Raw genomic sequence first — 14,359 nt, forward strand, 5'->3', positions numbered from 1 at the left:
ATTCAAAGAGACTGGCTCTTTCTGTGCAGTTGGCTCGGCGCTTCGTACATCTGCAGTTCAGAACAAGAACAAGTCGGGTTGGGGTGAGAGAGTGGGAGGGAAGAGCTGGAAAAGCCCAGGCTCGGCAGTGCAGCATGGCTGTGATTGCGTGGAGAGAGAGGGGAGGTGCTGGTGTGGGAGGGGGGAGGTGCTGGTGTGGGAGGGGGAGGCTGTGATTGCGTGGAGAGAAAGGGGAGGTGCTGGTGTGGGAGGGGGGAGTTGCTGGTGTGGGAGGAGTGCTGCTAGGGGAGGAGAAGCCTGATGCCGGATGGGGGCGGGAGAGGCTGGGCTTGCATGCGATGCGCGTGCATGTTCACGTGAACTTCATGAAAACCGCGGGGCTGAAAGCCCTTTGGTTTGAAGATGTTTTCGCCACGTGAATTCTCGCTACGCTCGATGCGCTTGCGCACATCGATAGGTCGCGAGACCTAAAAAACCGGGTCTAACAGGGCAGAAGGGCACAAAAAACGAGTCTAATAGGAGCAAAAGGGCATAAAAATGGGAAAAACAAGTCTAATAGGGGCAGAAAGGCACAAAAAACGAGCTTAACAGGGGCAGAAGGGCAGAAAAACGGGAAAACACGAGTCTAATAGGGGCAGAAACGAGCCTAACAAGGGCAGAATGGCACAAAAATGTGATTTTAACAGGGGCAAAAGGGCAGAAAAATGGGAAATAACGAGTCTAATAGGGACAGAAAGGCACAAAAAACGGGTCTAACAGAGGGCAGAAGGGCAGAAAAATGGGAAATAACGAGTCCAATAGGGGCAGAAAGGCACAAAAAATGAGCCTAACAGGGGCAGAAAAAACGCGGCCGCGAAATGAAAGCCTTTGATGCAGCAGGGGGCGGAGCAGATCCCTTTGAAGTGAAGCTGCTGGTGGCACCACGCTGGGGAAAAAACAGAGGGCTGGCTTTGATGTGGTGATGCGAGGCAGGCGGATAGAAGCGCGAGCACGGGACACATGCACTTCTGGAAATCCGCATTTTTTAGAGCTTAGTTTAGCTCTTAGTTTCGCCCCAATAGTCTCATCCTATTCATTCCTTGCGGAATGGAATAGGACGAGACCTAAAAATGACTGCTAGCACACAGCATGCAAAATAAAACTATCAAAGGCAAATTTATGTTTTCCATGGTGGATGGGGAGGAAAGCAGTGACAAAATTGAGGACTGTGGTAAAAAGAATTTCGGAATAGGTTGGGTGAACTCCACATCCTGTCAACTTTGTCAAACTTTTGAATTGAATTTTGGGACTGCTCGGAAGCCGAATTGTAGAGCAGAATGCACTCTTGGAAGCGCAGAGTAGAAAACGTATACAAGTCAGAATAAGCAATTTACCACAACTTATCTAAACTTCCATTATATGCAGCAAAGCTAAGAATAAACAGACTTGTAACTGGTTGCCAAAAATCGATGAAGTATGACTTGAAATGAAACCTGCAGATCATTGTGGTTCAGGTCTCATGAGCTTTTGAACTGTAATTGTAGACATGCGTCCTAAAAAAGCTCACCCAACTTCTGTGCAAGTCCTGTTGCTAGTGCGCATGCAATGGAAATAAAGCTGTCTATATGGCACTCACCTGCCCCACTCCTCACTGTGTTCATGGGAGCAATCATTTTCCACTCGTCCCGCTCCAGGTAGTAACACTCTGCTGAGTTCAGGCGGTTTGTCCCATCAAAGCCACCCACAGCGTACAAAAGGCGGTTCAGGACAGCCACGCCCACACCAATCCTCCGCGTCAGCATTGGAGAAACCAGCTGCCACTCATCCTTCTCAGGGTCATACCTGCACATGGAAAGGAAGAGCCCTTATAAATACAAATGCAATTGTTTGCCACTAACCTGTGCCATTCATCCAGATTTCAATGCAAAGTTTAATTGAAAACAAATGGATACAAAGCCTTCTAATTCGATGTACAGTAATATCTTATACTTACATTTAGACAATGAGGATTAGGCTTTATAGTGCATATTGCCAAAACAGACTTTTCTAGAAACTTAGCAGATGAGATTAAAACGCATGCATGGATTGCTAATGTACAGTATGAGCCTAGCTGGATAGCAATGGAGTGCTAATCGTGGCTAGTGCCCGAGGTACGATACAAGAGTATATACGAGACGAGGCAGTTTCTAGATAAGTTCCTATTGTGAATGGCGATGGTCTTCTGTTAAGGTGTGTAGTTCCTTTTTGAATTGCAGAAGCTTTACTGATGTTGACGGGCATGCTATGCCAGCTCCTGGGTGCATACAAAGAGCTCAACTTAAACCCAAAAGCTTGACTGACCGGGCTTATTCTAAGACTGTTGTCCGAGGACACCAGTTCTGTATGGATTAAATATTTTGTACAACACCAACATCTTATCTTTCAGAACTTCAGAATTCCGTAGGGAGGTGGCAGTGGGAGAAAAAGCAAATGATTTCTGATTGGCTTAAAGTTGTGTGATCTAGGTAAGCCGAGTTGCAGTGTATTGGTTTCCCTTCAGGTCTAGTTATAGAGGATTGAAAAAGCCAGGGTCGACCAGGTTCACCTGGCACACTTGAACACTTTATAAAGGTCTCACTTCATTATAAACCGGACATTCTCCAGTTGTCTCTGAACTGCTCTTATATCCACACACAATTGTGCAGGAGGAAACTTATAACTTGAATCATCTAAGAGGAATTCAACTGCCCCCCTAACTGAGAGGTGCCCCTTTTAGGTTACCTTTTCAAAACATCTGAAAGAGATTAAAAAAGAAATGTTTGCAAATAGGAAGTGGCTAGTGCATCTATTTCCTTCTTTCTAAACCACCACTCAGTTCTGGCCTGTGCCCTCGGCAGAAAATGTAGTGTAAAATGACTTGCACTACCTGTCCTAATCGAGGTGTTAAGGAGAAAAGGAGGCTAGATGCCAAATTGAAAGAACATTGATGAGTGGATGTACAGGCTATTTAGTTTGCCTTTCACCACCTTACACTGCATTACTAACAAGGCCATACACAGCGACAGACTAGATTTGATCAAATCTAAGTTTAAGAGATACTCACCAAATAAGAACAGTAGCATGGTCTTTGATAGCACCTTGGCTTATCACATTACACTAAAGAAGAAAACCATTGGAAGCACAGCTCTCTCTGTACAAGGCGCAAAAACAGGAACGTGCTTAAGGATATGCGCCACTAACAAGCACCTGGAATTCAGGAGAATGGTGAAGAACTGTTTTTTTCCTCCAGGTGAAGCACATAGAATGGGAGAAATGAATCTTACTATACTACAACCCCATATGAAGATCCCCGCCATCGTATATTCCTGTAGAACCGCGCGTGAATCCTCGAAAGGAACAAAAGAACTAACACAAATTGCAAATCTCAATGCGCTGCCCACTTACATTGGAGAGAACTGGGATCTCCATTACTGCAAAACTCTGAAAGAACATCTCAATATAAAGGTTTCATCAACTGAGCACATTAAGACTCTTTAAACTCATGTCAGTAATTGCGAATCAGGATTAAACAAATCACACACAGAATCTCATTCCATCGCCGACGTACTGGAGATGCCAGCTCATAAATTAGGCATGACATAAATTGACTTGGACCATGGACTGCATCCCATCTCACCTTGGTAAGAGGTTCGGCAAAGGAAAAAAGCAACTTTTCTTATGGTTTCAGTTTCCAGTCATTTTTGGGTTTTTTTTGATAAGGAGGAATGTTCTCAGAAATAATTCTGTGCATATGCCACAAACCCAAACAGATGTTCAGCACTGAAGAGCCCACGCTTCCTGGTAAGTAATTATCATTTTTCTCTCCCAATGGTGTCATGAGGTGCAGGGGAGGTGAAGTACAGACTTGTGCCCGGTCATGTGGGTGGGAGATGGGCAGGGAGGATAAAGGTGGGGTTGATTGGGCAGAGTCAATGTAATCCAAGCCCAGTTGCCACTTGGCTATTTGGTTGCAACAATAAGTGGATATGATGCCAGTGTGCTGGTATCCTTTACAACCCTTTAGGTGTTAGTGGGGATATGGTGGAAATCTCAAAATCTACCTGCTGCAGTACAGATTTTCAGGTGGCAGGGCAACTATGGTTCCGGTACTCATTCGGAAGTACTGACCCGTGCCATGGTCTCTGGACTGCAGGTGAAAGTTGAGGTTTCTAAAGACCCTACTTGACAGGTGCAGAAGAAAGTTACACCAGGTGCACAGGGAGGGTAATGGATGGAGCCAATTCCTCTGTCTTGATTTCACTGTGATCAACTATGCGTCCTCTCATCTCTTGGATAGGCTTAGTCCATAAATGCAGACCCAATGCAGGTCCTTTCGGAAGCTGGGCTTCAGAGAGCTGTGAAGAGTGACAAGAGAGGTTGCCTTTTTTCCCCACAGGTCCTATTAGAGGACTCAACAGATGCTTGTGAGAAGTTGGCCTGGCATATGAGGTCCACTATTCTAGTGGGCACCTTGCACCAGTCCAAACGACCCTTATGAATGGTAGGTTTAAAGTCAACCTTTATAGAAGGCCAGGATGGCAACAGGAAGATGCCAACCAATGTCGGGTGTTTTCAGGTGAAAGAGGTGAAGATGGACTCTTCAGCCACGAGGACCAGGAGGCGTCGACGACAACAAGGAGCTGGATTCAAGCTGTCTTACGAAGGATGTCGAGTGCTGCAGCGTCAGAATCCGGATTGGACCCAACAAGCCTTGGCAACAGCAACCCACGCAAGATGACAAGATTGGCTTTGGTTCAGACCAGCAAGGTCCGGTGGACTCCTCCTTTGGAGGAGAGTCAGAGCACGTCTGGAGCAACCAGGAAAGCTCAAGAAATAAAGGATTGGCCTTCGTGGGGGCACTAGCCAACGGACTAGGAACCGCAAAGGGGCCTCGAGCTGCGGTGAAGAAAGGGGACTCACGGGTCACTCGTGGAGTGCTGGCCTCTGTACTTCGGTGCAAAAGGTGCTCAGGCAGGGGCTTCAGATACCCCAATGCCCAACTTCGGGATACCTCGGGTAGTAGGTGCAGTTGCAAAAATGCAGGATGTCCAAGAGTTGCGGTCCCACGTCTCTCGTGTCAGCTACGTGTGTCAGCTTTGCTGGGATCTCGGGTGAGTTTCTGGGATGTCTGGAAGTCCGTGTCCTGTGTCGCAGATTCTTCGGGTTCCAGCGGGAGCCTCGAAAATGCAGACAGGCAAATATGCTTTTGGTGCCTGTTTGAACAGGGTGGTCACTCCTTGACCACAAGGGAGCTTTCTTCTGTCTTCCAGTCGATATGGAATGTCGAAGGTCTAAGATATATGTTGCAGAGTTTCGTCCAGGGTAATCTAAAGTCCTAGGGACTAAGTTCCTATACTTATATTAAGTTCTGGGTTCCTATACTTATACTAAGTTTAGGGGTTGGACTAACTCTAGGGTCCCACCTATGGGTGGACCTGGGGAGGGGGGCGGTTACACCCTTTCCCCTTTGTCCAGTTTCGCGCCAGATCTGGGGCTGAGAGCCCCAGCAACCGGTTTGAACTGGGAAATGCATGGAGCACCTTGTGTGCCCCAGGCAGTATCTGAAAAGCATTCACTGAATGCAACCCACCCAGGCCCAATACACTAGAGCCTGTCTAGGGAGGTGCCAGCACCTCCCTGGACAGGAAGCCTAGTGTCCAGGCCTCCCCTGCTGGAGTTTTGTCTAGGAGTAGGAGGGCAGACTCGTGTCTGTGGCAGCAGCATCCATTTTGTGATGCTGAGGCTCTGTTTAACTTTAACCGGGTTTACCAGTGTGTACATGTCTTATCCCTCTAGAAGGGTGGAATGCTACCCCCACCACCAGTACTGGTGGGGTGCCAGGGGGGGGGGGGGTAGTATTCCAAAGTGTTTGACACCAAGCACGACATGTTTTGATAAAGCCAAACCAAGATAGCATTAACAGCGAGGATTATGATGCACTTAAGAGCATACAGTATGGCTATATCATAGAACAGCTATAAGGAGATATTTCCGAAAGCTGCAGAGGGGCTCGGCTCATCCTAGGGCACTCTCTCACACGAAACCAACCACTCTGCCTTCAGGATTGTCAAGGCCTGCCATAGGAGTGACTTATAGGTTACTATGTGTCTATATGTAAAGGTAGATATAGGTATACTATATCTAAGTAAGGGGTGCTTACACCACCTTACCCAGGCTGCAAGTGCAGACCTGTGGTGTCAGTTTGGAAGGCTCACCGGGGGTGGCACAATACATGCTTCAGCCCCTGGTAGGCCCCTGGGGTACCTATGCCCTGGTTACCTAAGGTACCATATACAGGGACTCACAACAGGTGACCCAGTAGCCAATCTGTTATGTACCTAAAGTACATGGAATACATTTTAGTGCGAAAGCAGATAGACTGGGGCCCTGAATAGCAGGATCCTAGTCAAACTAAGTCGAAAACCAGCAAAACACCAGGCAAAAAGTGGGTGGTAACCATGCAGTAAGATTCCACCTTCCTACAATGCTTACAAGACTTAAGCCGAGTCTGATAGGAGAACAGCAACACAGCGGCAGTCTCTACTCCTGGTTCTCCTCTTGGGTGAAGGTGCAGGTCCTACTAGTTTGCAAATGTGAATTACTAAGCAGTAATCCATATAGATCTAAATTCGGTGTTTCATAGTAAATCTCATATAGTAGCCTTTTGGCCAATATACTTAAACTTAAACCAATGAACTGTGCATATTAGTGCACCGGGGCCATTTCCTTAAGTTCTATGTTGTGAAGGGTGCCTGGAAGTTTAGGGTGAGCATGGAGTTTTAAAAGGGACCCTTCGGTGAACTTGCAGTTAATAAGTTTATAAATTAGGTCCATCGGTATGTCCTCCTTCGAGATGTCTGTGCATGCAGACTGACTTGTATGAACCATTAAATGACTTCAAAATAGCAACCTGTGTGCGTTTTAATGGACTGAACATGAATAATGAAAAGACACGCACAAGCAGGGGTGTGAGTAACCCAGACAGTATATGTATGAGTGCACTGTGTAACATCGCACTTATTTCAGCGATGGCGCAACAGCGAGTCATTCAGCTCCTTTACACCAAGAAGTGAAATAAGTGCAATATCACAATTCCAGCTGGTGAATAAATTGTGCACATATTCATTTTTTTGATAAAGATTCACATGTCGCTGGTAGGTCTGAACCATGAATGTTAGGGGTTCTTTTTTTAGCGCCGCATTCCACGGTGCGGTATCTTAAGAGTGCTGCAGCGGGAATGCTTACAGTCAGGTGAAGGACGAGATAAAACACTGTACAATGATGTATATAACATCTGTCCCGATCCATCCGAAATTCATCAGGCACAGACCTACATACACACTGAGGTTGCTGGGAAGTTATTAGGAAATATAAATTAAAAAGTCTCAGAATTGGGGAAAACAAAGATTACAAGGGCGTTATAGTTCGGTTTAGATTTTTAACCATAGCATAACGATTCAACAATTAAAGTTCTGCTTTTCTGAGGAATCTAACTCGTGCCCCCAGGTAACTTTCTCACGCCCGGTCCCAGTGGGATGCAGGGGAGCGCATGTGGGGGGGGGGCTTCTCCAAGGGTTTACTTTGCCCCAGGGACCGCCACCTCCCTGGGGGGGGGGGGGGGGGGGGGGGGGGAGGGGTGGAAGGAAGAGAAAGGCAGGGGGAGGAAGGGAGGGAAAGATGGGGAGGGAGGGGAAGAAAGGCGTGGGGGGAGGGGAGGAGGAGAGGGAGGGAGGGAGGGAAAGAAAGTGAGGGGAGAAAGGGAGTGAAAACAAGTGAGGGATAAAGGGAGGGAGTGAAAAAAGGGAGGGATAAAGGGAGGGAGTGAAAGAAAGTGAGGGGAGAAAGGGAGTGAAAGAAAGTGAGGGGAGAAAGGGAGGGAGTGAAAGAAAGTGAGGGGATAAAGGGAGGGAGGGAAAGAAAGTGAGGGGATAAAGGGAGGGAGGGAAAGAAAGTGAGGGGATAAAGGGAGGGAGGGAAAGAAAGTGAGGGGATAAAGGGAGGGAGGGAAAGAAAGTGAGGGGAGAAAGGGAGTGAAAGAAATGGAGGAGAGTGAGTGGAAGGAGGAAAGGGAGAGAGAAAGAGAAAGAGAGAAAGAGAAAGAGAAAGAGAAAGAGAGAAAGAGAGAAAGGACCCCCGGGGGACTACCACCTCCCCAGGGCTACAATTAAATAGATGGAGGGGGACTGCATGGACCCCTCCTCCCCCCGAGCCCACAATAGTTTTTGCGTCCGCTTTCACTCTTCCATTGGCGGCAATGACATTGGATGCAACTAAAGCATTCAATAGGGTGGATTGGAAAAAATTAATGGCGGTTTTGGAGAAGCTGAACCTTGGGCCAAAATGTTGCCGTACCATCCGCCTTATTTACAGCGAGCCCTCAGCTAGGCTGGTGGTAAACGGCAGAACGACTAGATCATTTAAAATCAAAAGGGGAACGAGACAGGGCTGCCCCCTCTCCTTTTCGACTTCTACATAAAGCAGTTTGCTCAGTGTCTTAGGGAAGAGCCAGCTATTACACCATTCAAGAGAGGCTCATGGAGAAGAAGGTAGCCCTGTATGCCGATTACATTCTTATTCTTTCGTCGGATCTGGAATCCTCTTTCCTTCGGGTGATTGAGCTAGCGAGAGATTTTGGCCGGGTTTCTGGTTATGATGTTAATGCGGATAAAACTGAGCTTATGTCATGGAACCAACCGGAATGTCAATACCAAACCAAAAAAGAGCTGCGCTACTTGGGGGTTAAAATTGTACCAGAAATAGACACAATTGTAAAAGTTTATCTTATTAATATTTTGAAGGAATGTCAAGAACTCATGAAATATTGGGGTCATCTCCCATTGTCTATCTTGGGCCTAGTAAATCTCATAAAAATGACAATTTTGCCAAAGGTAACGTTTCTATTTAACACCATCCCTTCGAATTTCGAGAAAGCATTATTGGATAAATTCCAGCAATCCATTAATTCCTTTGTTTGGGCTTCCAAAGCTGTTAGAATATCACGGAGAAAGCTAAGACGTAGAAGAGAGAAAGGTGGTCTAGCACTCCCCGATATCCAATATTATGCTTGGGCCTTCCAGCTAACGTACTCCAGAATGCTGCTAAAATCTCCAGACCATTCAGAGAGAGGTAACATGTTTTCAGCTATGTTAGAACAACTGGGGGTTTCCCATGAAGACTTTTTGTTTAAGTATGGGGACTCTTTTTTTTTTTTTTTTTAAAGGTCAGACTGAAAGTCCTAAGTGGCGCGGCTCAAATATGGGCTAGGATAAAAAAAACTAACAGGTCTTGAATACTACTCAAGGCTGGCTCCCATGTGGGATAGCCCAGGAACTCCCAGTTGTCTAAAAGATCTGCTGGCAGTTCCTCTTAAAACAGTGGGGGTATTAGTATGGGGGGGATCTAGCGGTTGAGGGATCTCTCTTATCGTGGGACACATTAAATGATAAGTTGGAGGGGGGCATATCAAGGTTCAAGTACTTGCAGCTATTGAGTTGGTCTCAGAATTTGAAGAGTTCGCTAGGCCGGGGGAACCCCCTGGAAGAACATCTGGTTAACATGCTTGTAGGGAAGAAAGATTTCTTTTTTCTATTGGGCTATTGAAGAGGCTATTGACGGCGAGTTCAAGCTAGCCGAGGAGTTATGGGGGGAAGCCATTACGGAGACAGACTGGGAGAATCTGTGGAAGACCTCTTACAATATTCTTTTATCAGTCGTGAAGCCAGCTTGGCTGAGGAGGAATCATTATTTTACGACACACAGAGCTTATTTTTCCCCGGCAAGGGCTATCCAAGATTTCTAAAGGCCTACCTGCAAGGTGTAAAAAATGTAATTTGGAAAGTGTTCCGGATGTGCATATGTTTTGGGCTTCCCTGTCTCTTCTGAAATTCTGGAGAGGAGTTGGAGAATGTTTAACTTATATTTTGGGATGTACAATACAATTTTCCCTCCTTAAACTTATTGTTTTTGGTGTATTTAGTGACATCACTGGCCTTGATAGAGGTTTTACATTTTTTGCTATCCTGTTGGCCAGACGGGAAATAAGTACGAAATGGGTCGAGACAACACCCCCAACACAATCAGAGTGGTTACTTTCTCTATATAAAACTTCTAAAATAGATTTGGCCCGACTGAAGAACTCTAAGAATTGTGCCATTTGGAACAGCTTGCTAAATTGGACTTTGGTCTGAGGTGTTTTTTTCTTTTTTTGTTGTCCTAAGATTATGCCTCAGTGGAACTCTCAGACTGTGCTGGAGAGCGCTGTAACCTTTTAGGTTCCAGCATGCCTAGTCACCGGTTTCAGTCTTAAATCCTGCAGAGAGTACAATCCCCTTCTCTTTATTAATGGGAGGGCAGCAACTGGAGGGAAGTCGGTTTTTGCTACTGGCAGGTGTGGATCGAAGGTCGGAAACAATCATCTCATAGCCTACTTCTCTTATTTGAGCAACAGTGGCAACCTTCTGATCTTTTGTTAGCTGAGGTTTGAGGCAAATGAGGAAAAAAACATTTTTTAATAAATAAAATAACACAGGGGGCCTCAACACCGCCAGCAGCGTTTCTGGTTTAATTTGGATGCAGGCCAGAAAAGTCAGTGGGTAGATATTTGAGAGCAGAAGTAGCAAAGGGGCACACTGGTTTTGGAGGCAAAGGTGCATATCATGCTGAGAATTCTGAAGCAATGCGGTCAATTTTTTACAACAAGCATAACAAGAGTCATGATGAGGCTTGCAAAGCAGTGTGTGTAATTGTTTACCATTTGCTAAGCACGAGTGCCCAACATCATGATGATGCAGGAGCACCTCACTTCCTACATTGTCACAGAATATGATAGTTTGGACTCTCAAAAAGTCACTGATCAAGACTGTTGATGTACAGCAAAACTTCTCTCTACAGCTTTCCTTGGCACCACCAGATCGGCTAGTGGAAAGCTCAACAAGTTACCACTCATCATATGCTACTTTTCAAGATAAAATAATAGTAGTTTTGAGAAGAGAGCTACATAGTGTAAAGACACTTCAGATTTTCATCTCAATCGTTTCATTTCTCTTTCCTATGTGTCACGCTTCAACTGTGGATACAATCAAGACACTAGGGAGCCCTAACACTGAAGGATTCAAAGAATAGGCCCCTGAAGACATCTAAAAAGACTTCATTTAACCACTGCTCTTCTTGAGAAAGCTCAACCGGTGGAGAGCCGTAAAGCAGCTAAAGGAGTCCACCTCTACAATCAATGCTTGATTTTTGCTGTGAACATTACCATAACCCACGTGTTTTGTGGTTGTGCATTACTGTTTTGATAGTTTATGTTGGTAGGCAAGGGCATGAAAACGCAGGATTTTGTCTAATGACGACATAGTTGACTGTAGAACCAGGACAGTGCTAGTCCCTGCTTCCCTCCCTCTCACAACTGTGTGATCCAAAGCATGTTACTCTGTGCCGCACTTCCTGTGTTGCTGAATCTGGTCACTGAGGAAGTCTTGTGTACCAGCAGTGAGAGAGAAAACACAAGTGCCAAATAATGGAACGGCTGCATAGCTGCCACTTTATCTCCAGACTTGGCCTATGTCTGGGAAGTCTATGGAATCGCCTTGCTGCTGGACCCAAGGAAATGAGTTTCAACGTATCTGCCTGCAGGAGGAGATGGACTTCATCTGTCAGGAGGAGGTAACCTGCTGTGTAGAGGATACAAGGCCCAGATTATTGGAAGGACTTGTGTGGTGGACTTTGCAAGAGACTACCCAAGTGCAATGAAGTCACCTCAGCGAGGTACCCAGGAGCCATCAACAACAAATATAATCGAAGAGCTGCTCTACCCCATTCAAACATTGAAAAGGATGAGTCTATTCCATCTCGACCCTCCTTGTACCCATAGGGGGCCAGTTCTTACCTTTCTTGCTATCCTAGGGGTCCATGGACATTTTGACTTGAACTCCTCACCTCATTAGCTGGTGGACGCGGACCTGGAATCCCCTAGCAGATTTGGCCTTGAAGCTGCTGCAGTTCTGATGTACAGCAGATTAAAACCCAAGTTGATGCCCCATTGGCCAAGTCAACAGCCAACTATCTTTTGCCCATTATGGGTGCCTCTCCAAAATCAAAACGATCACCAGTGGTCTTCAAGATACAGGCACACTTACCTCGACCATCTATTAAGGGACTTCTAGGGCAGTCTGGCATGAAAAATCAGTCACTGTACTCAACCTGTGGTCCTGTGACTACTGAACTTTGGAAAAGAGCAGCTTCTCTCTGCCCCACCCAGGCTCTCGGTCACGACCCACACAACACCACCACGAAAACAACCAGTAGCTTCAATAAACAGTTCTGAAGCACTGACACTTCATTCTTTGGGAGGAGAGTGCTTTGGAATTTTAGAGGATTGTAGCAGAGGCAGGAAAAGCAGTATTCCCACCCTTGTAATATGGGGTGGGGTCTGGAGTACTTCCACAGCTGGCTCTGGTTAGGTGGACCCACAACATCACTGCATTATACCTTGTAGAGACAAACCGAACATAATAAGTTACACAGAGGCTTCGTTAGCAAGACCGACCCCTCAATAGACACCATCAGCAAAGTAAACCTCACAATCATTACCGGATACGTTTCCAAATGGGTATAACCTCATGGAGTCCCTGCCTCATGGCCAACCCAAAGCCAGACAGTTTTGCATTAAAGGGGAAAAAGATCAACTAATTGGTGAAGCTCTCCGTACAAAAACATGTTAATTGCAACTTTCTACTGGATACCTTTTCTTCACTGACTAAAAAGAGAACCCAAAAACAAGTACCAAGTGTACAGGAATCGCCCTCCTCCAGATAACATTGGCTTGGGGGCCTACTGTAAAGGGACAACCATCAACTTCTGTAGTAAGCCTAGATTTCCCAGCCACATTACCCTTACAGGGTCAAGTGCTACCAAGCAATGGCATAGCCAACAGTTCTCGCCTTTGGGACCTTAAAAGTATTTAGTTTTGCAGCACAATATCCTTGGTGCAACAACATTACCTGTTGCATGGCTAAACACTTATAAGGTCCTAAAGGCGAGACCTATTGGCTATGCCAATGCTTGTTTTCTGTAGTTTTAGATAGCGCAAACTCAACCCTAATGTATTGAAGCGCTTTACATTAGCACCAATTATATTACACAAGGGCATATTCATTGTTGGTAGGCGCGGGGACATGAAGCGATTCGCCCAAAATCACAGTACGTTGAGCATGCGCCGAGACTCGAACCTGCTTCTCCAGCTAAAAAGTCAGAAGCTTTGGCCGTTACACCACATCCTTTCTCCTCATGGGAGGAACAGCGCTTAAACCAACAAAATGACACTTCGAAGCATCGAGGGGCAGCAGGTGTTGAAGGAGGGAACATGAAACAGAAGGAGGGAGATAAAGGAGGGAGCAAGTGAGCGAGGGAGGGCAAAATTATTCAAATCTGGTGTTCAGGTGAATAATTACTTTTCTAGGCATTGCCCATTCTTTAGATGTGGTAACGTGTTTTCATGCGGTCGTGTTTTTATAGCAACCTAACACAGTGAGGAAGGTACGCCTTACATGCAGATCCATGGCAGAAAATCTGCAGTGAAAGAAACCCTTTCCAAAGCTGCATCCTGCACGCTGCTTAGCAAAGCAGTCACGGCCTCTTCTACGGAAATATGGCTGAAGTTCTGAGATCCAGAAACAGCTCTGGGAGTTAGCCCTTCCGACGCAGTACTGAATTAAACAAGCAACACGAAGGGCACAGCAGCTCTGGCCGTTACGCCACAGCCTCTCCCCTCATAGGAGAAATAGCACTTATACAAACAAAATGACACTTTGAAGCACCGAGAGGCAGTAGGTGTTGAAGGAGGGAACATGACAGGGAACGAGGAGATGGAGGAGCAAGGAATGGACTGTAGAGGTTAGAAGCAGAGGGAAGAAAATAAGGGAAAGGGAAGAAGGGAACAGGAGAAAGAAGAGGGAGAAGAAAGAGAAGGAAGGAACTGTTGATGGGGAAAGGAGTATGCGAGAGTGAAAACGGAGAATGTGAGATGAAAAGAGACCAGGACATACAAAAAGGGAATGGGAGGCACAGGAGAGAGGAAAGGAGGGAATATTAGAGCCAAGGAGGGAGAACAGAAGGCACGAGGGATCAAGAGAGACTAGGGAGGAACAGAAGACAGAGCAATGGGCGAAAGATGCAAGATGGAATAGGACAGGCAAGGAGGGAACAGAACGGAAAGAGAGAACAGTGGCGGAACAGAGGAACTGCGAACGCACGAGTGAAAAGCAAAAAAAAAATAACAAACAAAAAAACAGACACACACAGCCTTTCCCTTGCGGGAGTGAGCAAGGGCACCATCTATTTGCAAGATAATTACAAATAGATATCT

At 46.1% G+C, this 14,359-nt stretch overlaps 1 protein-coding gene across 2 annotated transcripts in view; it reads right to left on the minus strand.

Annotated features, from left to right (window-relative positions):
* The window catches only part of KEAP1 (kelch like ECH associated protein 1), a 195,482-nt gene that overhangs the window by 115,208 nt on the left and 65,915 nt on the right, over positions 1-14,359 (minus strand). For both annotated transcript variants that reach the window (XM_086959063.1, XM_086959064.1), the window contains exon 4: positions 1,616-1,821. In XM_086959063.1, coding sequence (XP_086815189.1) covers positions 1,616-1,821 — 206 coding nt within the window. The remainder of the gene's footprint in view (positions 1-1,615; positions 1,822-14,359) is intronic.

This window comes from Lissotriton vulgaris, chromosome 1_1 (genome assembly GCF_964263255.1).
Source record: "Lissotriton vulgaris chromosome 1_1, aLisVul1.2, whole genome shotgun sequence".
Lineage (NCBI taxonomy): Eukaryota > Metazoa > Chordata > Amphibia > Caudata > Salamandridae > Lissotriton > Lissotriton vulgaris.